Source organism: Episyrphus balteatus, chromosome 3 (genome assembly GCF_945859705.1).
Source record: "Episyrphus balteatus chromosome 3, idEpiBalt1.1, whole genome shotgun sequence".
Taxonomy (NCBI): Eukaryota; Metazoa; Arthropoda; class Insecta; order Diptera; family Syrphidae; genus Episyrphus; species Episyrphus balteatus.
Genome location: NC_079136.1, coordinates 28,592,417 through 28,619,619, shown reverse-complemented (window position 1 = coordinate 28,619,619; position 27,203 = coordinate 28,592,417). Strand labels below are relative to the sequence as shown.

At 29.5% G+C, this 27,203-nt stretch overlaps 1 protein-coding gene and 1 non-coding gene across 2 annotated transcripts in view; both read right to left on the bottom strand.

The window, feature by feature from the left end:
* LOC129916976 (tubulin beta chain) overlaps nucleotides 1–19,027 on the bottom strand; it is a 77,513-nt gene extending 58,486 nt beyond the window's left edge. The window contains exon 1 of the mRNA XM_055997262.1: nucleotides 18,427–19,027. Within this exon, the coding sequence (XP_055853237.1) occupies nucleotides 18,427–18,483 (57 nt within the window). The 5' untranslated portion in view covers nucleotides 18,484–19,027. The remainder of the gene's footprint in view (nucleotides 1–18,426) is intronic.
* A 7,173-nt stretch (nucleotides 19,028–26,200) lies between these two features.
* On the bottom strand, nucleotides 26,201–26,273 carry Trnak-uuu (transfer RNA lysine (anticodon UUU)). The gene has a single exon. It is a non-coding gene; the product is annotated as a tRNA-Lys (tRNA).
* Between the last annotated feature and the right edge of the window lie 930 nt (nucleotides 26,274–27,203).

The window sequence follows — 27,203 nt, the reverse complement described above, 5'->3', positions numbered from 1 at the left end:
TTTATTTCAATTGTTTTTCTTGTTAACATTTAAGTAGCATTTAGATATAATTTGAATAAATAAATAAAATTAGAATTATTAAAAACTTAACGCAATGCAATTTGTATAGAATTATTTAATAGATTGATGTGAAAACGTGCATATAAATATTTGATAACAAAATTTATTATATAATATTGTGATTTAATTTTTCTTTTAAATGAATAATTTAATTTTTGAATTAAAATGAAATAGGCTCTACAAAACAAAAAAAAAATAAAATTTCAATAAAAGCTAATTTCAAATATAATTAAAAATAAAGATAGCAAAAAAAAATAAAATGCATTTGATAAAATAACACGAAAAACAATTGATTAAAATTAGATAATATTTTAGATAATTACATAAAGCCTATTCGACTGACAAGAATTGAAAACAAAATAATCTAATTAGCTACATGCTAAAAATACCAACATTCAAACATACTCTCACGCATGTAGCTAATTCTTAATGAATGCATTTTAAATTTATAAAACGCATTTTTCCATGTTTTTTTTTTTTATTTTGTATAGATTTAATTCAAAAAATTGTGTGCAAAATGCCTCCCATAATAACTCATACGCCCCCTCAGCCCATTTCATGTAGGTAAATACTGTAGATGTTATTTATGTATCTAAAATAGATTTAATTTTTTTTTGTTTTAAATATTTTCAATTTTAATGCTGAATACATAATTTGTTATATTTTTTTTTGTTTCAATTTTTTTGTTGATAAGACAAAAAAAAATAAAAACAATTTTTATATGAAAATTTAATCACGTATTGAACTAATAAATAAAAATACGCATACATTTGTTGAGTTTTACAAGAGCATTCAATGGGAAATTTTAATTAGTTTCATATCAAAGAATTTAAATTAACTATGGTAATTGCGTATTCTGCTGGGGACACAGACGGACGGACGTTTTGAGTTCGTTTCGATCTTTTTATGCACCGCAAGCATTGGTCTTGTTTGCAGTTTTTTTTGTTGCATTATTTTTGTTTTCGTTATTCAACTGTATAACTTTTCAATTTTTGTATAGATATCACAATATGGATGACAAGTGATTTATTAAATAAATGTTTTTTTTTTGTTTTTGTTTTTAAACAAAATTAAACCTAAAGTATGTATTTGTAATTATGGAGTTATTTTACTTTTATAAAAAAAAAAAAATATTAAATATATTTTGCCTTATGATGCAATTGGAATATAATAATATCATTTTAATTGTTTAAAGAGTATAAAATCCATTCCATGTGAAAATGTGGTTTTATTTAGACAGTGTTGTGGTAAGTATTATACCATAAGCCAAACAGAAGTCAATTTACCTGAAATTAAAAAAAAAAAATAAAAAATATATTAATTAATTTATTATCAAAATAGATTAAGTTAATTATATCTAGTGTTTTTTTTTTTATTTGTTTGAAAATAAACCAAATATTGCAAAAATTTTATTTATTTTTGTATAATATAATTTATTACAGTGAAATTAATTAAAAAACTTTGCGGGGGATGGCATGAAAACCAATTGTGGTTGTTTTTAATTATTATTTTATTTTGTTCTAGAAACTGATTGGAAAAAAAATTCACAGCAGGGGGCAAGTGCCTAGTGATTAAAGGCGCTTAGTTTTTTTTTTTTATTTTATTTCATTTACACAAAATGTAAATTTGTTCAAACGAAAATGCAATTTTTCTTGTTTTAAAAACTTCAACGGCTTCTTCAAAACTTCGAACAATGTGCGCTTCATTAAGCTAAAATCATTTGATTGAACAGTAAAATTGTTAGAAAAATCTTTTTTTTGTTTTTTAAAAAATTAAATTAAATATCATCAACCTGGGGTCGAATTACGGCATACGATTACGATCATACGTTAACGTTTTTACTATTTCTGTCTCTATTTAATTATTAGAAAACGATAGGGACACATAGCAACCATTCGTTAACGAACGTATGCGGTAATTCGACCCCTGCTTTTAAAAAATTCATATATTTCTTTATCGTTATTTATTTTGATTTTAGAAAATTAGAGAATATATCGTTGGTATGCTGCCAAAACGCACTAAGTCATATTTTAAGGGTTTTTAGATTTAAATGCAAAACGGTTCAGAATGATGATATCGATCTAGTAAAATACCACACTAAGAAATATTTGGCGTACTTTATGAATTATTTGAGGTATATTTTTGCACGAAGTCAGAAAAAACAACTTTAATACAGGCACAACGCACTAAGTTGACTTAGTGCTTTTTACCTGTAACGCAAGAAAAATTAAATCAGTACTAGTTTATAGCAAGAGAAAGCATTAATGAGACTAAGTGCATTTTTCCTGTCTTCAAAACAACATTTTTAAATTTGAAAAATGACTTACAAAGTATCTTGTGAGGTAAATGTAAGAAAAAAGCGGTCAAATGTAAACAGATTAATACAAATTGTAAGTTTATCAGCGAGTAAAGACGACTTGAATTTTCTATATGAATCTTAATAACCTTTTAAAAATGAATTAGAATTCTCGTTCTTAACTGGCTTCAAATTAAATGTTTTCGATACGAAAAAAATAAACCGGAAATACTTCAAACTTAATATGAATTTGACCACAATTTTCGAAGCTTGAACGTTTTTAAGAGCTTTGTAAGAAAGGTGTTATTCCTGAAGTTTATCATTCTTGTTTTTCATCATTACCATCACAATGTTAGACAAAAGATTTCCTTCCAGAACTAGATGTATTAAGTGAAAGAGATCATTTTAAATTGCTTCCATTTTTAAAGCCTTCTTTTGTTAGTTACTTGTTTTTTATTCTTCTGCGTTGTAAAATTTCTGATTTAACTAGGTATAATTGAGATTTAGTCTTTACTTTTGTGCTATAATGTTGTTTCCTTTAACTTCATACATATGTCAGAAAAGTATTGATTACGAACAAATAATTGCAAATCATTACAGGTAAAAGGCACTAAGTCATGGCTTTTTCTACTTTTGTTCACATAATTATCATTATGGTTTTTCAAAAACCAAAAAAGTTTTTGGAAACTAATGTCAAAATGTTGAGTTTGTATTTAAAGTGATTATCTGACAAATAACAGTTAACATTGAATTTTCACAAGAGAAATAATCTTAAAAATCGATTTACTCAAAACTATGTTTTTTCACTTAGTGCATTTTGGCTGCAGAGCAACGATATGGTCTTAATTAGTGTTGGAAGAATAGAAAAAAAGCTTACACTGTTTCTTTTTAAAACAAGAAACAAGACTCACAAAATAGTTTCAGATGTTACAAGAACAAAATTTGGAATGACGCTGTTGAAAAAAAATTCTGTAAATTAGATTATTTTTTCAAATGCCAAAAAATGCTATATTGAATTTATTATTTGTATTTTATTTTACGTTTAGTAACTACTGAATTACTATAAATAACATTTTTGACACACTGCTTACCAATTTTCAAAAATGTTTCACTATTTTGGAGTCAAATTTTTTAGCAATAAGGTTTTAAATTAAAAACTTGAAATATTATTAAATTACAATGGTAAGAAATATTTATAATTTAATTTAATTATGCGAAAATTAATATGCGAAGTCAAAATCGGTAAAATTATGTGTTCAAATATAATTACTTTGGGGAAAATTTTTGGGCATTCCGCTTTCATTATATTTTTTTTTGGAAATTTGTTAGAAATTCGTTAAAAGCACATCTGTTGGGTTTCGTTAGAGAAGTTCAGAGCGTTCAGAGTTCAAAACTAAAACTAAAAATTTATTGAAAATCTTATTACATAGAAAACTGCAAGTCAACCCGACTCAGATGCGTACTTTTTTTGCACGTTTCGATCATGTTTATGATCGATGTCGATGTATACCACTCATTTCACGACATACAATGTCAATTCCAATGAATTTGATGGAATATCGTAGGTATATGAGTGAGAAGAAAGAATGATATACCCACATGTTGAAGAAAATTTATTGTATTTTACAAGGAAATATCTAAAGAATGTTACTAATAAATTATATATGCATAAAGAAAATACATGTCGGGATTGTCAATCATTAATGATCGCCGCCGCCGCATCATAGATGAATTTTAAATACTAATGTCACTTTTAACAGAAACATGACAAGCGAGGAATTCAATAAACCCATTTAATTGGAATTCTTAGAACTAATCTACATTGTGGAATTTAAGCTGAAAACAGCCTTTAAATAGGTTAGTGAAAGGTTTTTTTCTATTGAAAATCGTCTTCACTAGTTTGTAAGTGCCTTTCTTGTTAACTTCTAAGATCTTAATAAACGAAAATATTAGTTTTTGTAGTTATGTAGGCTTGTCAAAGTTAAAAAAGAATGGTTCTTTTTCTTTGAAAAATCATTTAGAAAATTAAAAAAAGTTTAAATCTTTTTAAGCCTCTAGCTTTTCTATGCATCAATAACACACATAACAAGCTTTTACATTTAACTTAAAACCATCAACTTTATGCCTTAGAGGCTAAATGTTCTCATTTTGATTGAATGCATTTCCAGTCGATTAGATACAAGTTTCAAAAGTTAATCAAAACACATTAAGGTTACGATGACGATGACGACGACGGGGACGACTACGACGTACGGTGCCTTTTAAATGATACAAAATAATCTTATTGTGTTGTTTACCCTCCTCACAAATAAAATACATTATCGAAACACAAAATTTGTGTTGATTTAACCTATGATGAGGCATTAAATAAAAAATCAAATATTCCCATACCATATGCCTATTATCTTCTTGTGTAAAAAGAAATCAATTTTACCATCGCGCTTTTCTTAAAAAAGAGAAAATATAGGAAACGGAAATTTCATCAGCTATCAGGGCATTATTTACTTAAAAAAAAAGGAAAAACGAAAAAAGAAAACAATTTTCCTTAAATCACTTTCCTGTGCCCATATTGTGTGCACCATATTGGGTCTACTATCTGTGTGGCGCATCAAAGGCGGCAATATGAACACTGCCGGTATTTGTGTGCTAGCTAAATGGATATATATGTATGTTGGTTTAAAGTGGGGTTCGATTCATATACAACACCCCTTTCCTCGTCATTGAAACTTGAAACTCCGCCGCCACCGCGTCGTCTTCGTCATATCGTCCTGGGCGCTTCACTAACACTGTTTGTGCATCATACAACAATTGAATTTTTGCATCGTTATATCGTTCATATCCTTTTACCAACAAAAAATACCAAAAATGAAAGAAAAAGAAAGTAAAATGATTACACAGACGACATGGGGGAAGAGGCGGCCGCGTGGAAGTATAATAAAATTCAGAAATCCTCCTCCTTGAAGGCATCATCATTTTTAATTTCCCAATTCTCCAGCCAGTCCCTATATATCAACCAACACACAAAATAAAAAAAAAACAGTAACTTATCTTTACTTCAGGAAAAAAAAAAAACCCTTAATAATGTGACGCTGCATACAGGGATGCATATGCAAACACAGGGCCGGGCTTACTAAATAAAAAACTAGGCTAGGCGAAAACTATTAGACAATTCCTTAAACTCCAACTAAGGCTCTCTTGCCGCTTTAAGAACAAATTCTCGATGACTGAGCTTATCGATAAAGGGCCTTGGGCCAGCTGGGCGGCTTTGGCGGTTTTCCGACTTACGTTACATTTAACGTGTTCCATTCTTCTAACGCTTTCAAAAAATACTTTTTGGTGAGCAAAGTGTGATAGTAAAAAACTTAGTTTTCCCTAAACTCTTAATAAATTAAAGCGCCTTCTTGTAATCCAATCAACACATAAATAACCGTCCCTGGGCTTTCGACACTGCATATATGCATTATAGTCCTCGCATACTGTTCCTGTTTCGAAAAAAAAAAAAATATAGAGACAGAGGGTCTTTGGGGGTTTTAGGACTTTGCGTTTCTTGACTGTTTCTTTTTTTCTTTTCTTCAATGCACATTAAAAATAGAGGCAGCATTAAAAAAGTCAACCTTTTAGGGGTATAACAATTTTACCATACGATAAGTTTAAATACATATATGATGGTGGAGTTTTTGGAGGAAGTGGGGCGAAAAAAGTTTACAAAAAAAAAAATCGCGTGCCATAAATATGGAAATTGCTTTCTTCATGGCCTGACCCCATTTGCAATATATTTTCATGATATCTTCTCCATATCGCATTTACATTAATTTTTCTTTGGTGTTTTTCATTTTTTTTTTGGTTATTTTTATCTTTTTTTAGTAATACATATTATTATTATTATTTTTTTTAACTTTTTGTATAAATTTTGCCGTTATGGTATGGATTTTTTTTTTCAAGTCTTGTTCAATTTAATTTTTCAAGTGACTTAACATCTTCTTGTCTGGGGATTTTGCCCTTGATAGAGAATGGCATTGCATTTTTGCATAAAACAAAAAATTAAAATATTGATTAAATTTAATTTCTTAAGTGGTTTTATGCTATATGTAATACAAACTGCATAACTGCCTGAATAAATTCAATAAAAAGGCATATGGAGAACGTGCATTCTTTTTAGATTGTGTCCTTTTTCATAAAAATGTTTGATTTAAAAAGTAAAGAAAAAAAATATTTCAAAGAAGAACTTGCTTTGATAAATTAAGATTTTTTGTTTAACGTATTTAAAAAAATGTTTAAAAGTTTATGAATAAATATTTACATATATAAACCACAAAAGTCAATATGCTTAACAAAAAAAGTGAAATAAAAAAAAAGTCTAATGGAGAGGAAATAAAGAATTGATATAAGGTATTTAAATAATGTTAAGCATCACGCAATCAATCAATAAAGGTGTCGCTAAAACCAAGTAGAAACCTGTTAAATGACCAACTTCCAGGAAATAAAAATTTCTATTGATTGAGTGATTGAGCATAGCAGAGGTATTTTTATGGTATTCAGACTGAGAAAAGAAATCGGTTCGAGTTAAATTCATTAAGTGCGTTTACATTCTAATGGAAATAATGAGGTTGAAATATTTTTGTTCCTGTAGTAGAAAAATAAAATACACGTCTGCGTTGCAAGTACCTTCTCTTATGATAAAAGAAGCTATTATTTCAAAGCTTTTTATGTAAATATTTTTAAGAGAATAATTATTATAAATTTAATTTTAAGGAATTTTATTAGTAGGTAAGCTTTTAGAAGGTTTTTTGGCAAGTATTTAAATGTAAAATTTAAATTTTCCGTGAGAAGCCAAATTGTTTTTTTTTTTTTTATGAAAAATTAGTTAGGTACCCTGTTTTAAAACAAGACACATAAAGCTGCCTTTATTCTTTTACAGCAGCAATAAAATACCCTTTGAAGATATTTTTAGTATAGGTACAATCAAATGTCTATTCAACCGTATTGGGTCTGTGGTTTTGTGTTTTGTTTTTCTTTCATTTGTTATTTCTAGTTTTTCAAAGTGTTGAATCTATTTGAAGATGTTAAACAAACAAAACCTTTTTTGTAATCAGTAGTTGTTGTTATTTTAACAATTTTCATACCTGTTACAAAAAACAAAACCTTATTCTTGCCGCCTTTTAAATTGAAAAGATTTTTTTTTCTGTTTTTGTCTTCCTTAATGATAAAAGAATCTATTTTTAATTACAATCAACTTATTTTAGAATACTTGGTTACCTACCTGTACCAATGATAACAAAAATGTTAACAAGCAATAATACCTCTTTGGTTCCAAAAAACTAACAATTGATTTTAGAAAACAATAACTCAAAAAGTTTTATTTCCTAAAATAGCAACATATATGTACTCCAAAACAACTCTATAATTCTGACATGGATTTGAGTTTATGATTCATCATAATATAAATCCCTCCCAATTACTATATATCTTTTTATTTTTCAACCAATTTAACGCCATGTTCGTGCTCCATTAATTTTTAAAAACAAACTTTTATTTCGATAGCAAAACTATTTAGAATAATTTGACTTCCTTTTATTTTATTTTAATAATATTTTGCTGCTGAACAAAAAAAAAATAATAATATTTAAAACTAATTGTTCCAAATATCAGTAAACTGACATCAGCTTTCATAACTTTCAAACACCCAAACAATAATAATAATTATTATTATGAACGAAATATTATAATAAAAATTAATAATATCATATTTATAAATATATCGTTGACGTCATTTAGGTTTATTAAATGCTCTATCACTATTGTTAATAAAACTATATATGAAAATTCATGTCATGAAGGTATGTGCACTTTTGTAGGTAACTTCAACTATATCATTATTATCTGGTAGCACATTTTTGTGCTGTATAGTCAGAGTCACGGTATTGAACCTAAACTTATACATTCACAGCTATAGAAGGTATCTACATAAAGCAGGCTAATGCTCGCTCTTCCATATAAATAAAATAATTTTAAAGGCAATTAACTCAACTATTCATGGACTTGCTGGAATCGGATCAGCAACTAACGAGTGACGCTGATGATAAATACAGGTTTTATATGTGTTTTTTTTGTTGTTGTTGTTGTTGTTTCTATTTGAGTTGTCACATGAGACGATGATGATGATGTGTCAGTTTTACACACATCTAATAGAACCTTGATGTGTATCTTTTTTAGTTTTTTTTTGTTTTTTGTTTTATCTGATGAAAACGATAGGTATATCAAACAAAACGACAAACCATCTGGGATTACTTTTGTCGAAATGAACTTAGACGAACTGTGTCAGCACTTTTATTTTTTTGTGTGCATTATAAAGAGGTTTTAATGGACAATGAGGACGGATCCATGGAGACTTTTTTAAAGTCGGTGTTTTATTTGAAGAATAAAAAAAAAAAATTTAATGTAACTGTTTACTAGGTATCGGTGCAATATCCAGTTAAAAAAAAATTAAACACATTTTCTAAATATGTGTATGAGCCAAGACAGAAAAACGAATGAAAAAGACATATTTTAAAATAAATGAACAAAAAAAAAAAGAACACAATTATGAACATGAAGTGAAATAAGGCAAGGCGAAATTCATACAACAAAATTTCGCTTCTTCCTATGGTATCGAGTCTTTGAGAGAAATTTTCAACTTTAGACAAGACCCGCATTCAGATTCCAATACAATAATAAGAGATCAAAATTTCCGGCTTTGGGCACGGAAATGATAATTCCGACTTTATAGAAATATTAGCTGAGATACCACAAGGTAGTGTTTTAGGACCAATGTTGTACATTTTGTTTATACGCGATATACATAAAATAAAAGAGAATGATTGTAGCTGACTTAAAATTAAATGACTTCTTCACAATATTATTCATTAATTTCCCTCGTGGGAGAAGCATTTAAGCAAAAATAATCAACTAAACCAGACTACAAGAGTTGACGAATAAAATGCAATTTTGATTTTATTACTTCGAAACAGTGTTGCCAGGACCGGCTATTTATAGCCAAACCGGTTCCTTCAAGTTTTCTCCGGCTCCTTCAAATTCTGATTTCCGATTTATCAAAATTTGACTCCTTAAGTTTTCAATTTGGCGATTTTTGGCTCCTTCAAAATTAAAAACTTTTATAATAAAAGAACTTGATTATTATGATCACGCCTTAAAAGTCTTCGAAGTAGAACTAAACTTCTTCAAAGTAGAATCTCACGTCTTGCTGAAAAGCGCAATTTTGAATGTACTTACCTATACTTTCATTTTCATTCATATATGAGGCGTTCAGAATTATAATGGGTCAAGTCACTTCTCTTTAGGTTGGATGTTTTAAGGTCTTAAAAATTAAGGGTTTCGTTTTATGTCAAATAAAATAAAAGAAAGACTTTGGAGGTATAGAGCTATCGATCTGTGAAACATTTATTTAAAAATTTCCTTTAGTTTCTGAGAAAAAGCTTCTCAAAGTTCAGAATAATGCACTAATTTTAAATGGACTTGACCCATATTATTCTGAACGCCTCATATTTTGTTTAAACTTTTTTACAATGTATATTTGTTTTGTTATTTATTACTAAAATAAAAATTAAAGAATCTAACTTGAAGTCTGATAAATTTAATACAGAGTATTAATTCCTTTTTAATTTTTTTTTTTAAGTTTTTGTTTATTTTATCATATGTATATCTAAGTTAATTTGAAGTTGGAAAAAAAAAATGATGAAAAAATTTAAAAAAAAAATGGTACAAAATACATTATTATGAGTTTTTATGAACAATTTTTTAAATTGGCGATTTTTGGCTCCAAGACTTTTAAAATTCGGCTCCATGCCTCTAAAATTCTCTGGCAACACTGCTTCGAAAATATGTATGTATACCTATCAACTTTGGAAGTTCTGTATTTCAAGATCATTCAAAGTACAGATCTGCCGTTTTACTCAAATAATAGAACATTTTTTCCTCATTTTTATTTAAACACACCATTTGGAATAAATAATTCAAAAACTGAAATCGATCTCGAAGCTGCAAACCAGCAATACAATACAGTAGATGACGGATATAAGAAAGTCCAAAAAAACCAGAGAATTCCTTTCTTATATCCGTGTTTTCTTATAGAAAAAAAGTGTATATAAGAAAGAAAATTTCTAATAAAAAATAAAATATATATAAGAAAGAAATTTTCTTATGTAAATACAAATTGCATATAAGAAATAAAATTTCTATTATAAGTCATAGCATATTTATTTCGTTTTTATAGAAAATGTATTTTTTTTTTAGATGACATTTTTGAACCACAACAAACGAACACAAACAATGTGTGGGCGTTTTTTTCTTTCTTGCTCATCCTCAGTTTGTCAATTTTTTGGCAGCTCAATGAAGCTGGATTTAAAAAGTTTGTGGAAGTTACACTTTGCATCATTTGCATGTTTATATACTGGAGACTTTCTTATAGACGTTTAAATTTCTATGTAGTGAATGAGATTTTATATCAGAATAGGTTTCTTATATCAGTGTTTTTCTTATAAACGTTTTTCTTATATGAGGTAAATTTAACACACAATTTTATGAGAATGTGCATGGTGTTTTGAAATGTCTGTCTTATATGCGTGTTTTTCTTATATGAGACTTTCTTATATCCGTCATCTACTGTACCAGTTTTTGCGACTATGTTAACTGGCCTATTTACATATTTGAAAGTTTTTTGTACATATTTTGTCAGTTGGAGTTATTTAAAAACTTTAATAAAAGACTCGAAATTCCTGGAAAAACTTTATATCACATTCAAATAATAAACCGAGGTCCCACCAGTTTTTCTACCAACGCATTTCCAACAAAAAGTCGGAAGAACTCGAAGGAGTAGGTAGTCTGTGGGAACCTAATGGAAATTCTAATGCCTCAGCATACATCCTGGAGAAAATTCTGGTACCCGAACTGGCAAGAAAAACCTATATCCAACGACCCTCTTGAAGATTAACTCGATAATCTGTTGGATTCTAATAAAAGACCTTACGTTATAAATTTCCTACTCGATAGATTTTATCGTTACAAAAGTCCAAGAAGAGTTCTCTCTAATCGGCATGCCCTTTTCTGGGTCTCGTTAATTTCTGTACTCAAGATTAAGAGTGTGCTAAAGAGCGATATTTAAAGAACAATGAGCAGCATATAAAAAGAGCAGATATTAACAGGTGTTATTTAATCACTCTTTAGATAGCATTTAAAACCGAAAATTACTCTTTAAATTATACAATGCAAAACAAATAAAATGAAAGTGATCATTTTCAATTTTGTTTAATAAGAAATAATTCCATGAATGCCTGCACTGGAAACAATCATATGTAGGTATTTCTAATTGAAGAACAGAATGGTCATAAAAAACAGTAAAATCTTCAAGAACCGATAACATTTTTTGAGGAAGAGCAGTGAAGTTACATAAACAAATAGCATTTTTGTTTATAAGTTATAACTTTTCTCTCTGTTCACTTGATCGCTTCATGTTCATCATTGTTTAAAAAAATAAATTGCACGACTGGGGTCGCACGTTCTTGCTCTTATGCTTAAAGTAACTATAATGTTAAAGCTTTTTATTCAAGAAATTTAAAATTTGATATTTTGAAGAAATTTCATAAGTAGTATAAAAAAATTAAATCTGTTTTTATAATTAATAAAACTCCGTTTTAAAATATCTTAAAAAAAAAAAAAACAAATATGCCATTTTATTTCTCGTATAAAAAGGTATTTTTAGAAAAAAAATTTTGAAAATTGTAGGAGCCGTTTTTTAAAAAAATAATTTTTTATATATAAAAATGTTTTAACATTTTTCAAAAAAAAAAGTTGGTATGCCATTTTGAAGAAATAATTAATTTACACATAAAAACTAAATTTTAAAATTTTTCATTGATCCGTTTTCAAAAAATTGATTTTTCAAAAAAAAATTTTGAAATATTTTTTAAAAAACCAAAAATGCGTTTTTTGAAAATTTTCTAAAATTGTAATATTATCTTTACTTACACACTTTTGTATAAAAATTTTCATTTAAATTATTTAAAAAATTTAAAAAAAATTTCAATTTCCCCTCTAGGGAATCACCAAAAACTGCTAACTACCAAGTTTGAAGAAAATCACTTCACCCGTTTAGGCTGCAGCTCCAGATAGAGACAGACACACAGACAGACAGACAGACAGACAGACAGACAGACAGACAGAATTGCCGGACCCACTTTTTGGGCATTCTCCATCATCGTAATGTCATGTAAAATTGTTATCTCAAGTTCGATTTTTTTTACGAATCCTAAACTTGCCCTATAGTACCTATATCGCAAGTAAAAAGAAGATGAAAATTCTATTGAGTTCGATTTTTGTTATGCTGAGGACTGAGCAGGTGAGCAATGAGCAGCTACATTGAAGAGCAATCGCAACTGTTCTCTGTTCAGTGGAAGAGCAGAGTGATTGAAAGCAGATATCGCAATAGCACCCTTAGCTTTCTTATAATATTGACAATTTTGTCACAATTTTTGCCTCCCCATTTAATATTTTTGGGTAAGGCTCACTGTGATTGAAATTTAAAATTGAAAATTGTATGTAAACTTCGTGCCCCTTTAAATACGCTCTTATCAAAAAATGATAGTGGCATAAGGGCATAAATTCTCCCTTACCTTATAAAAGAAAAAAACTTATTGGCTATTTCCAAATTCATGGCATGTATTTTATTAAGATGTACAGTAAAACCCGGATAAGTACCTCACCTTAAATGTCCCGTTTTGTTAGGCACTAAAGCGGGTAAGTTACTTACAAGAACCCGCTTAAGTGCTCATAGGCTAGGCACTTATCTCTATATTTACTTAAAAATAAAAAAAAACATGTTTGATTTATTAAAAAGAGAATCTTCACAAACAAAATAACTTTGAAAGTTTAAAAAAGCTAACTACTTAGTTTCTACTTTTAGTAAAATTTTTGAATCTTAAAGCGCTTTAGCAAATGAAGTTTTTCTTACTATCTATGTATGTCTTGAAACTAAGCATTAGAATGAATTAAGCTAATGACCTTCCAAAAATAGTTACTCACAGTTTTATAAGAATCTAACCACAAATTCAAACACACTCTACAATCTAAATTCCTCACCACAAAATTCTTCTTTGAAGTTACCTACATCTTCTTGTTTGGTAGAACAAGTTTTACAAAAAAATATTTTAATCATCTACAACTGCTAACCTGCTATTTGGACAACCTGATTCACACACAAGGTTTGTATCACCATGATAGAGAAATAGAAGGTATAAAGCTTTGACAGCTTGTAGATCTAAGATCTTTGAACTCATTTTATAACTTTAACAATTTTTTTTTGTCTCCGTCTGGGGACTGGAAGTGAGGCTTAAAATCCAACTTTCTTTCTCTTCAAATGAGCAACACTTTTGTGTCTAGTGCCTTTTTTGGTTATATTTCACAGTCACACTAGTTGTGTGAGATCTTCAACGTATAGCTGTGCGATCCAATGTAATTAGGTTAAAGAAATACACTTTAATCGTTTTGAAGAATGGCTACAGTTATAAATTGGAATTTAGAGGTTGGAGAAATGCTGGTTGAGTGTTTGAATATCATTAACCTTAATTTTAATTTTACACAAACTATACAAAGGATAGTTTTGTGTAAGTATAAAAAAACTACCTACCTAATCTCTAAGATGATAATGACTTGACCTTTGTTTAAGAATAAGAATAAAGAAAACAAAAAAAGGTAGAAAATTAAGTAGGTACCTAGATAAATAAATTCCAGAAAAGAAAATGAGTTGGAAAAAAATTGAATTGAAAAAAAAAAGGAGAAAAATATCTTATTTCATTCCTAAAAAAAATAACATGTTTTGGAAACAATTTCAGCTGTCCATGTATCTTATTTAAGGTAGAAAGAAAAGGTGGTGTGAAATAGATCAAAAATAAGGTCTGAGATTTTAATCTATTGTTCTTTCTCGTGCAAATCATTCGGACAAATTTATAAAATCTTCAGAAAATTTTCCCAAAATGCAAAAACTTCTAAACTCTCAAGGCTTATAAATTGACCTCACATTTAATACATTTAAAAATTTCTTTAATTTCTTTTTAATTTAGATGTTCTGTTCTCCCATGCATGATTTCCATTTAAATATGATGTCATAATTAATTTATTCAAATCACAACCCATGAATGGGTACGACCGACGACGACGAAATACACGTTAACATTGTGCAGCTTTACCGGCCATATCGTCATGCTTCATTACAATGCGCAATGAGCAATGATCAAAAAATGCCGGCTCCAGCTGAATGAGTAAGTTGTTCGCAAATAAAAATGTAGCGGTTTACGTTACGTGGGCAAAAATCTAAAAAAAACTAATCAATTTGATCGTGCAGCTGCAACTAGATATAACATCAATATAATAATAATAATTACCTACTCGTTTCAATGCATTTTTTTTTTTTGAAAAAAGTTGAACAATTTATCAACGAAAGTTATTGATAAATTAACATTTAAGATTAATAAAATTTAACCAGTTTAATTAAGCACAGTTTAGGCTTTTGCTGATTGGATATTTTATAAATAGTTATATGCAATGCATTAACAGCTTTTATTTATCGTATAATAAACGGGAGCGGAAGTGGACAAAAAACTTTAGTTATTTATCGCGAAAAAAAGCATCAGACGAATGTTCCCAAAATTGAGATCTCTTCAAAATGAATGGAGAGATCTTACAATCCGACTGTATAGATCTAACAATTGTATCAATTTGAATGACGCATTGTATATGTTGGTTACCTAAATTTAAAAATCTCAGTTTTTTTTCGAAAATGTGTATTTTTCGGATCAGAATTGATTCCAGTTTTATCATCCCATTAGCAAGCAAAAAATTATCAGAATCAGTTCATAAGACCATGACGCAAGACGCATAAGCCATGAGTGGAAGGCACAAGAGCAGTGATTTGAAAGAAAAGTCCAAAAACGTTCCACACAAATGGAAGTGTTCTGATGGTCACTTTTGTCTTTGTATACAAATTTTATAAAACTCAAATTTAACGCAAAATAATTTTTTGCATATTTTTTTTCAATTTTTAGTCCCTTTTTACAAAACGGTCCTAGACCAAAATTTTGAGTCTTAGAACTTGCGAAAATCATCTTATGATCACCATCTTGGAATTTCTAATACATATCTCGATTTCTATTTTTCGATTTCTTAAATAAAAATTGTGGGACTTTAAGGGCCGGTTTGTTCACACTTGATTATCTTTAAATCAAGGATTTTTCTATGGAATAATCCTTGATTAACAGATAATCGATTGTGAACAAACTGGCCCTAAGTGTAGCAAATGAAATTGCCTATACATTTTTCATAATATTATCAATATGAAAAAAGTTAGAAAAATTGAAAATTATTAATTTTTCAAGTAATTTTGAAAATTTAGGACATTTGTTATCAAAATATCACTAAGGGCCATTTGTTGAATCAAAACTTAAATAATTTATGTTGAACATAAACTCTTGTTCCCTACTTTTTCCTCTGCGTAAACTGTCACATAAGGATTTATGCTTAAACGGGTCTAAAAAATTTACAAAACCTGTGCTTAGCTTAAAGTTCTATACAAATATGTTAGGAATTTCTTTTTCTAATTAAAAAACACTATTTTTTGTGCCATTAAGTTGAAAATGATATTTGAGTTAATTTAATCCTTTCAATTTTTTTTTAAGCTTAACTTGTTTGCTACTTTAATGCCTAATTTTGTACAGCAGATTTGGCCCAAACAAATTTTGTAAAATGAAATCCTACTCATTCGTAAATTTTTATTTATAGGAATAGACCACAAATGTTTAACACATTTTCTTTAAACAATTAATAATTTTTAACTGTGTTAAAATTTAAATCTTAACATTGATAGGTAATACGAAAAAATTTGGTATAACATAAAATATGGCAAATTATAGAATTAACATAAACTAAACCCAAGAAGACGGCCAAAAGGTGAATTTCACATCAGTGTTATAGTTTTTCACCTAATCTCCATTATATGAGAAAATAATGACGCAAAATTAGTAATTAGTAACGAATTAGTAAAATGCTAAAGCCATATTAATAATTTACTAAGTAAAGTAGACTAATTTTTTAATTAGAAAATTTATTACATTAACTAAATCGTTTAAAAATTTGCGCTAGTTCTTAAGTTAAAAACTGTAGTTTTTCGGAAAATGAGGTATAAGTTTGAGAAATGCATGGAAATCGATAACTTTTTGATTACTGACCCGCTCTGGACTAATAGGTAAAACTCTATTTTGTATGGAAATTAGATCTTCCAAGTTCCAATTCTCCAAAAGTTGTTACTGTGTCGGGAGAAGCTCGGTGTAGCATCTGTTTGTAATCGTGAAATAGTGAAAGGCAACAATCATGACTTGTTATTGAAAACAGTTTGTTTTCTGTGTATTATAAAGAAAGGAACAATCTCAAAAACCATGTCTACAAAAAATAAATCCAACAAAAATCAATCCCACTTTAATATTGCATAGGTATGTAGGTAGGCATATTTATCAAACTCCCAATGTCCCAACCCACAGTTAACATTTTTGTAATAGTCATTCCCTTTTCGTTAAAAAGAGCCCAAGTCCCAAGTGAGTAGGTAACTACCCACCTTTCAAAGATTCTTTTTTATCCAAGTTGTCCAAGTACCTATACTGACTTTGAAGTCAAAGTAGGTACCACAGTACTTTTCCATCAATGGAAAATTCTTCATTATTCCTTATTATTCTTTCACATTGCATTTTACACATTTTGCAGGGAAAAGGCATGCACATAATTATTCCAATTCCTCTTCTTCTTTTTTAGGTTTTTCCCATATGTACATATAAAATACTGTAACATGCCTACATACTTACTTACTTTGTATGTAGGGTACATATACATTCTTTGTGGCATTCAATAGTTTGTTTAATAGATATATCTTCCTCTACCTACCTAACAGACACTCAACCACAAAAACAGATGCGTACAGAAGAAAAAAAAAAACAATAAAGAGGAAATTCCAATTCAAAAGATTATGACAACAATGAAGCTTCCTTTCTTTTGAAATTTTTTATTTCAATAATTCAAAATTCTATACAAAATTTCTACCTACTTTGCAACATGATGCAATTGAAACCAACTAATAAAAACCAATCAATGAGATCAGAGTGTATACATATAATTCAAACGATCAATAATCCCATAAACAGCTGATCGAATGACACAACAGGCGCCCAACGTAGGACCAACAAAAAATAACCCTCACACATATACAACAATGTGTTGGTATATCTCACGTTTTATCGCATTTTTTAATTCAATAATGAGGTTAAACACGACGTAAGCGAAAGACGACCCAAAAAAGCAAGTGACTAGAAAATCGAGAAACGACGAACGCTCTTGCGTAATCTAATCAGCCACCTCCCCCAAAATAACATCCCACAAAAGCCAACCACTCTACCCCCTTTAGAATCCATGCTTAAGTAAACCCCCAAGTTCTTCTTTAACGAAAAATCATTCAACGACTACGTGACGACGATGACGATAGGGAAGCTTCTTTTTTTCGGACATAAAACACCACACAGTAGAAAAACACGTGGAATTTAAAGCGGCGCAACAGGGAACTAAAAAAACAGCACACACAAAAAAAAAATACCGAAACACAACATCGAAAACGAGCGAGAAAGAGCAAAAATATATAAAATTCGAATATGGAAAAACACACGAAATCGAAATAGAGAAAGCTTCACCTTTTTTTTTTTAACTGAGAATGAGAGAGAGAGAGAGAGAGTGGGTTGAGAGGAAGGGGTACCAAAGACGACAAGGAGGAGGAAAGAGGTGGAAAAACGAGAAAAAAATAAATCACCAAAAGAAGAAAACTAAACGAAGCAAGGGTGACACACACAAAATGGTCATAATGGCATTTTTTTCTTCTTCCTACGAGAGAAAAATAATATTCGTTGAAAATTTTAATTGATTTATCACAGTTTTATTTATTTGATTAAAAATCAAAGATAAGAGCATTTTTTTGATATCAAATCACCAACCTTTGATCCAATTTGGTTGCCACATTGACCGGCTTGTAGATGAACGATTTCCCTCATATTTTTATGTTTTTTTAAATAATTTTTCTCTTATCAAAATCACCAGAAATTCTCTGCACTTTGCACTAAGTTGTGAATTGAAAATTCTTTCTTAACGAAGAATTTACACTATCCAAATCACTTTATTTATTGGGAATGGAAAATTTGAATTTTTCTTCTACTTTGCTGTTAGAAAAAACACAGAGATACACGAGGAGCAATACGAGAATATTATAGAAAAAAAAAGATGAACGACGTGGTACTTTATAAGAGAACAGTCAATTTGACAAGAAGGCAGCAGCGACACGGTGCGGCAAAGCGGATATGAGAAAAATATTCTTCTACACAAGAAAATACGAACAATTCGACGAGAAAAAAAAAGAACTGACGAACGGAACGTTGCTGTTTGTAATGTCGATAAAAATAATCTGTGAGACCAATGCGGCGGTGAAGTGATTCTTCGTTCTTCGTGTAGGTTTTTTTTTCTTTTTTGTGTTGGAATTTTTCAATGACCGGTATTTTGCTGTTGTTGTTGCTGTTCCTGTTACCCCTTCTCTTTTTTTTTTGTATTATAAATGGCTTCAATTGAATTTAGTCGTCTGCTTTTGTTGGCTTTGCTTATTGTTGTTTCTTCTGTCGCATTGGTTTTTGTTTTTGTATTTAGGCTAGCCGGTGTGAGTTTTTGTTGTTGTTTTTGCTAATTATGCTGAAGGGGGGAGACAGAGATAACAGTGGTTTCAATTAGTTCGGTTAACGAAATTAATTATAACGAAGAGAGGAGAAAATGAAAAAAAAAATAGGAAAAGAGCTTTTTTTCGTCTCATGATGATCATGCGGTGATCATTTTTAATAATTTATTTCAAAGATAGATGGCGTTTGAGATTATTTAAATTTAGTATACTTTTAGGGGTGATATAACTTTTCTTGTTAGCCCTACAGTAGTGGTCATTGATTGACTTTCAATTTGCTTCTAGTCAGCTGCTGCTGCTGCTGCTGTGAGAAATTTTCTTCTCAGTCAGGCATATGCGCAGAGATTTTGTATTGATTTGGCGTAGGTAGGGAAATGAAAAGAATCAAGTTGAGTGGGTGCAATTCTAATATTTTTATAGGCAATCTGATATAGGAAGTTGTCTACAGTCTACTTTCCTGCTTTACAGGTACATTTTAAGGAAGTAAGTGTTCAATGGATGAAGTTGTATGTGCTTTTTCAGAAATCTACATTGAATCTGTCTACATCAACCAAAGTAACGAAAATCTGGGTAAGAGTTCAAAAAGAGACCATCTTTATCTTGGTTGTTGATTTAAAAATATGCATCAAAATGCACAATTGCTAAGAATTATAGATTTTTGAATAGTAACGTATTGTTTTAATAAAAGAACACAACTGTTAAAAGAAGAGAACTCAGGTGTTCTTACTTTGCATTAGCTCTGCCCGCTTTGCTTCTATAACGCTTTACAGTTGATTCTGTTGCTTCTGTAAAGTTTTACAGAAGTGAAATTGTTAATTGGTGCATAAAGAACTGAGTTATAAAAGAAAACCAAGTTCTAAAATTTAGTTTTTGATGTTTATTGTAATAAAATGTTGGATTCTTTCATTTGACAAAAACTAGAGTCTCCTGTTTTTAAAAAAGCTGTTTTGAATTGTATGGATCAAACAATTAAAACCAGTCTTATAACATTTTATGATCGCTCCCACACAAAAAAAAAAAAAACTACACCAAATCCGTTCTAGGGTTGTTGTAGGAGTCATGACCCATATAAAAAATAAAAAAAAATTAAAGGTGAAAACAATCAGGCTCTTATACAGGGTTTCATAGTTGTAGCACTATGCTTTAGGCTTTTGTACACTGATTCGTGGACATATGTTTGGATAAAATCGTTTTCAGTAAGGAAATGTTTTAATTTTTTAAGGATACACACTGCGCGTCACATGAATAGAAACACCATTCTTAAGCAGTAATTATAGAGCGTAAAACCCTTGATAAAGAACTTTCAAAGTTTTAAGGTGAATATTTTTGCCACTCACACACACTGATAGAGAATCATTTAAGGAAATTGAAATAAACCAATTTGAAAAACTACCCAACAAACATTTTTTGAAGGTTCAGACTTTCATCACCAAAAATGATTCCAAATAAGTGAATGAATTGTGAATGTACTAAAAATTCATACCCAAAACTCAGTTTTCATTTATTTTTCTGAATGAATGTGAATTTTTGAGTCTTTATATAGATATTTTTTCGTCCTTTTGTCTTCTTTTACAAGGGTGATGATAACCTGGACTCGCCACAAAAGTTTGGTTGGGATAGTGAATTATCAGTTCTTAAAATATGTTGATGAAAGCGGACGAAAGTTTAGGTAGGTATGCCCAACAAACAATATGCCTTCTATAAAGCTTTATAGGATCTACATTACCACCTGTAAGGCTTTATAGAAGCAAATTTGTTAGTTGGGTGTGATTCAATTCTGAATTAAAATGTTTGCTGGTTAAGGGAGTGAAATGAGGGAAATTTGTATTTGTTTTTTTTTTTGTTTTGCTCTGAAAAACCTTTTCTTGTTGAAATTAAATTGTAATATTTTTCGGTTTTACATTAATTATCGAAATTTAACCAGATTCAGAGAAAGCAAAATAGTGTTGCAAAGCAGTGTTGCCAGAATATTTTAGAGGCAAGGAGCCGAATTTGAAAAATCTTGGCGCATGCCATTTTTTGGTATGATTTTTTTTAACTTTCACATAATTGTTGCTTACCAGAATTTTAATTTAGTAGTTATATTTGAAAGTGATATAAGTCGCATTTTCCATGCTTTTCAAAAAATGTCAATGTTTTATTCACACACAATTTAACGGTTTTTTTTTGTTAATATATAAAGTGGAGTAACTCACACATCTATTGAATGCAATATTATATTTAGAAAAGAGATACGGTTCAAGTGTGATTAATTTGAAAGTCAATTTAATCGTTTTATTTACATGGACTTATACCACTTTTAAATATAACGCCTCAATTTTTTTTTTTTTTCATTTTGTTGATACTTTTTGGATCTCATACTAATAGGGCGTAAAATTGAATTTGTAATACATACATTAAAATGAAATATGTAATAAAAATTCTATATTTTTGTTCAAACTTCAGGGGGATTTTTGCTGTAAATGCTTTAATTTTAAAGGAGCCTTAAATCAACAAGTTCAAAATTTAAAGGGCCAAATTTTGATAAATCGGTAATCAAAATTTTAAGGAGAAAGTTAAATTTTCGGGGAGCCTGTATGGCAATAAATAGGTGGCTCTGGCAACACTGTTGCAAAGTAGGGATTTTTCGAAATTTCACAAGAATTGCATTTTATCGAAACTTGTAATGATTTGGGATGAACATGTTGCCAAATTCTGAGAGCTTTTAAGTTGACCTATCAACATATTTCGTTTGAACCATTACCGTTGAGACACCCAGTACAGTAAATTTTATAAAAAGATTTCCTATGCCAGCGAATATGATGGAATTTTTCTTGAAACCAGAGAATCAGTAGTTTTATTTTGAAAACTCTCCTACACCCGGTATCTTGAAAATGATTCATTTCTTTCCTTCTTTTTTGTCATATAAACTATATGTAAGACAAGACTCAACTCTGAATTGATACGATTTACCCACTCCATTTATATGATTCCTAGGACCAAATTATTTTTGACACGCCAACCTTAAGAATAACATGTTAAGGCAAATATTTGTATATACTATAATAAAACTAAGAATAGAAACAACTCAAAAGTATCCATTTTCGGAAATAAATAAATTCTGAAATCTAAACAAAAATATCAACACCTTTCTTCATACGAAAAGTTGGATTAAATTACACTATACCTTAACATTCCTTATTAACATTATTATACAGGGTGTCCCACAGTCACCGCCCCAAATGAAAACCATAGATTCCTGAGGTCATTTTAAGACGAAAAACTTAAGAGGTAATTTTCTCGTTTTCGTCCCGTTTTCGAGTTACCACGGTTTTTATGATTTTTGCTCTCTTGTCCTTTAACTGGCCTTATCTTTGCCAAACTACGTTTGATTGAAAAGATTTTTTTTACAACCAATCAAGAATTTATTACAGTTTAAGTTTGTCTCAAAACTTTTTTTTCTGCGGACAACCGTTTCTCCACAATTTTGCATCAAACACAATTTTCTTCGTTTTTTAAGTTGTTTTTTACACTTTCATATCATTTAAGACAAAAAAACACGTTAATGAGTATTAATTTTTTGTGCTTTTTATTAAAGCCCAGTTTATTTCCATAAAAAAAATAAGTTTTATTTCATAAAAAAGGCTACTGAAAGTAGTTAAAAAAAAATAAACAAACTGAGTGAATTTAAAAAAAAAAAAATTTAAATAAAAAATTAATTTAAATGAATTAAAACTTTTTCTGAGCTTTATCTATTTGTTCTTTTCTTAACCACAATAGCTCAGAAAAAGTTTATAATTCATTTAAATTAATTTTTTATTTAAAAATTATTTTTTTTTAATTATAAACTTTTTCTGAGCTATTGTGGTTAAGAAAAGAACAAATAGATAAAGCTCAGAAAAAGTTTTAATTCATTTAAATTAATTTTTTATTTAAAATTTGTTTTTTTTTTTAAATTCACTCAGTTTGTTTATTTTTTTTTAACTACTTTCAGTAGCCTTTTTTATGAAATAAAACTTATTTTTTTTTTGGAAATAAACTGGGCTTTAATAAAAAGCACAAAAAATTAATACTCATTAACGTGTTTTTTTGTCTTAAATGATATGAAAGTGTAAAAAACAACTTAAAAAACGAAGAAAATTGTGTTTGATGCAAAATTGTGGAGAAACAGTTGTCCGCAGAAAAAAAAGTTTTGAGACAAACTTAAACTGTAATAAATTCTTGATTGGTTGTAAAAAAAATCTTTTTAATCAAACGTAGTTTGGCAAAGATAATGCCAGTTAAAGGACAAGAGAGCAAAAATCATAAAAACCGTGGTAACTCGAAAACGGGACGAAAACGAGAAAATTGCCTCTTAAGTTTTTCGACTTAAAATTACCTCAGGAATCTATGGTTTTCATTTGGGGCGGTGACTGTGGGACACCCTGTATTGGCAAAAAAATATTAAAATTTTTTGTTTGCGTAGATATAGCTAGCTTTATAAGAAAAGGACTTCAAAGATCCCTCTTTATTACCCTCAAGGTCTTTTTTCTGCCAAGATTATAACCGACTTAGCTTCATGTGAAGAAAAAAAAAAAAAGAAATCCTCTAAAAAAATCATAGAAGAAAAAAAACCTATCACCCAAAATAAAGCTTCTCATAAGATAAAAGGCAAAAGTAATCTGATTATGATATCTTTGGTCACCCTAAACAAAAAAATTTCTATCCAACCAACATATTATTTTTTTTTTGTTATATTTTCTCTTATTTTTTGTGGTGAACCCTACGTTTATATTAGACCATCCCTTGGGGACATATTTTCGTATATATTTCTTTACCCTGATTCAATTTATCAATATATCCCCTAAAAAGATCTTCTTACAAAGGTATACGAGTATAGCGCGCAACAGATGATGATGATGATGACTGTTAGAGGGCGAGGATATACAAAATCACATTTCGTGTTCGCTCGCCCTCTCTCTGTGATATGTTTTCTCCTTATGAATGGATAAACTTATACAAAGGACAAACAACAACAAACAAAAATCACACACATTCCAGGGCAGACTGTTAGTCTTCATCAAATATATCCAATAAGATTTTTTTCCAAGGAAAATATAAAATAAAAAAATATAAATGGAAGATAGATTTTTCCTTTTCCGATACCAATATAATCCATGTTCAGATAGGTAGTGGTAGTGTCTGTGTCTGCAAGGACACACTAAGTCCACTGCCATTTATATATGAATGCAAACACCTTTTGCTAGACACATTTTTATCGATATATTCGATAACACATAGAGAATACACATAAGAGAGGAAAAATACAGGGTGTCCCAAAAGTAATGGATCAAACAAAATATGCTTATAGGCCAACTTAAGGGCTCTCAGAATTTGGTAACTTGTTCATCCCAAATCCTAACGGTTTTCAATTTAATGCAATTTTTGTGAAATTTCGAAAAATCCCGACTTTGCAACAGTATTTTGCTTCCTCCGCTCATAATTGGTTTTTGTTTTTTACAATTCTTTCACTAAAACATTGCCTAATAATAAGAATTAATTAATTAATCAAAATATTTTTTATTTCATACGCCATTTCGCTGCAAATTAATTAACAGTTCCATGTTTTATAAAAACTCAATTTCTTACTTTTATTTCAGAGCAACATCCCGAAAAAAAATTGTAAGGTGTGTCACTGGTTTATTATTTTAAAAACTTGCCCTGTTATTGCAGTTTTCAAAAATGTATAAAAGTTTCCAAAATTGAAGTTAGAACGAAAGATATTACAATTTGAGTGCTAAAAAACAGGGGTTTTCAGAGCAAAAAACAAACAAAAATCGAGGCTTTTATTCAAAAAGAAATAAACAAACAACAGTCGACAAAATTTGTTTATTTTTCTTTGTTATTTTTCTCTGAAAAGCCCTGTTTTGTTGCATTTAAATTGTAATATCTTTCGTTCTAATTTCAACTTTGAAAATTTTTATACATTTTTGAAAACTGCAATAACACTGGAAGTTTTTAAAATAATAAACCCGTGTCACACCATACAATTTTTTTTCGGGATGTTGCTCTGAAATAAAAGTAAGAAATTGAGTTTTTATAAAACATGGAACTGTTAATTAATTTGCAGCAAAATGGGGTATGAAATAAAAAATATTTTGATTAATTAATTATTTCTTATTATTAGGCAATGTTTTAGTGAAAGAATTGTAAAAAACAAAAACCAATTATGAGCGGAGGAAGCAAAATACTGTTGCAAAATCGGGATTTTTCAGAATTTCTTAAAAACTGCATTAAACCGAAAACCGTAAGGATTTGGGATGAACAAGTTACCAAATTCTGAGAGCCCTTAAGTTGGCCTATCAGCATATTTCGTTTGATCCATTACTTTTGGGACACCCTGTATAATTCTAAATGTGCTGAGTCGTGCTGATTTCTTATCTCTTTATTAATTTTTCATTACACTCTCGTTTATATGTGTGCTTCATATCAGATTTCGCACTTCTTTTTGCAGTTCCAGCTTAGTATCGGAATTCAGAAAGAAAATTGATATTTTTATTTCTTTAGAAAATGTGTTTTCTTTTTTTTTTTTTCCTTTTATTTCCTCTATTCACTATCTTCAACTAAAAACATTATCTATGGGTGTGTGTGTTTTGTAGAATAAAATAATCTAAAACTGACAATCGAAAACGTATTTTCAATAAATAAATTGATGATCTGTGTGTATGTTTTGGATGCTGAGAAGAGAAAAAACATTATTTGTCGCCTTCACTGTAGAAGGTTGCTGCACATAAAAGTTCAAGCTGTGCAATATATTGCATACTTTTAGGAAAAATGGTTAAGAGAAATCACTAAGATTTGGTTGAAATGATTGTGGATTATTTTTTTTTAGTTTGTTTCTAATGGACACTTTTTTCATTCATCTGAAAAAAACTATTTGTAGGCATGAGAGGTTGTCAGTTGGAAAGTTAGAATGTTAAAAATCAATTGATTTTAATTAATTTTTTTATTTTTCCACTATTGGGTGAATAAAATAATGAAACTTCTAGACAGGAGCAACTTGGCCTGAATTGATTAATAAAAAAAAGTACCGCCCGAGCAGGGACTTGAACCCTGGACCGTTGGATTAAAAGTCCAACGCTCTACCAACTGAGCTACCCGGGCACTTGTTAGTTGTCTGTCTAAACATTTTAATGAAATATGAAAAATAGATCATTTTAACAAACATTTTGTTTTGTTTTTATTTATTTCACCATCTGTTGAAATTAACATAATATTTAGATAGCTAACTAAACCTATTTATACCAACGACTTGAGGACTATAATAAGTTTGCCTTTACTATACCTAAGTCTATTTCAATTTAATTTTAGGTAGGTACTTTAAGAATTAAGAAAGAAGGTAGGTAAGTTGGTAGGTTCCTATCTTCAGTCATTGTCATTCATCTTACCCACGTTTATTACGAAAGTGAAACGCAACTATATAGTTAATTTTTTTTATTTTTTTGTGATAAAGGGATAGGTAATAGGTACCAACCTACGTGCAGGCTCTCCTACCAACGAAAGTAGGTAGGTATACGGTATACCCTACCTACCTTCAAACTTAAGATATCATAAAAATAACAACAACGAATGGTAGAGACTTTAAAAAAGTGGGTGTCACAATCACAATGATTATGGCTGTTCGAGTGTATAAATTCAGATCCAAAATAAGTTTATCAACAAGTCGGGTTGGGTGTAAGTGATCATGGCAGAAGATATCATGGGACAAGATATCGCACGCAACTTATCATGAGACACCTGATCATGAGGTTCGATTGCAACAAAATATTCATTTTGAGTTCATTCTAAAAAAAGAGGAGGTGACTTTCAAGAAAAGACTCTTGTTGGTGGTTGTTTTTATTTATTTTTATTTTTGAGGTTTAGGTTTAGTTTTTTTTAGACGGAATTTTGCGTTGATTGATATGTGCGAAAGGTGTTTGGTTTTTTGCAATTTTTGTGTGTGTTTTCTTTTATGAAGGGAATGAGAAGTAGGTAGGGACATAGTTTTTTTTATCTTCTATATAGGATGTGATTATGTACCTTACGGCTTTTTTA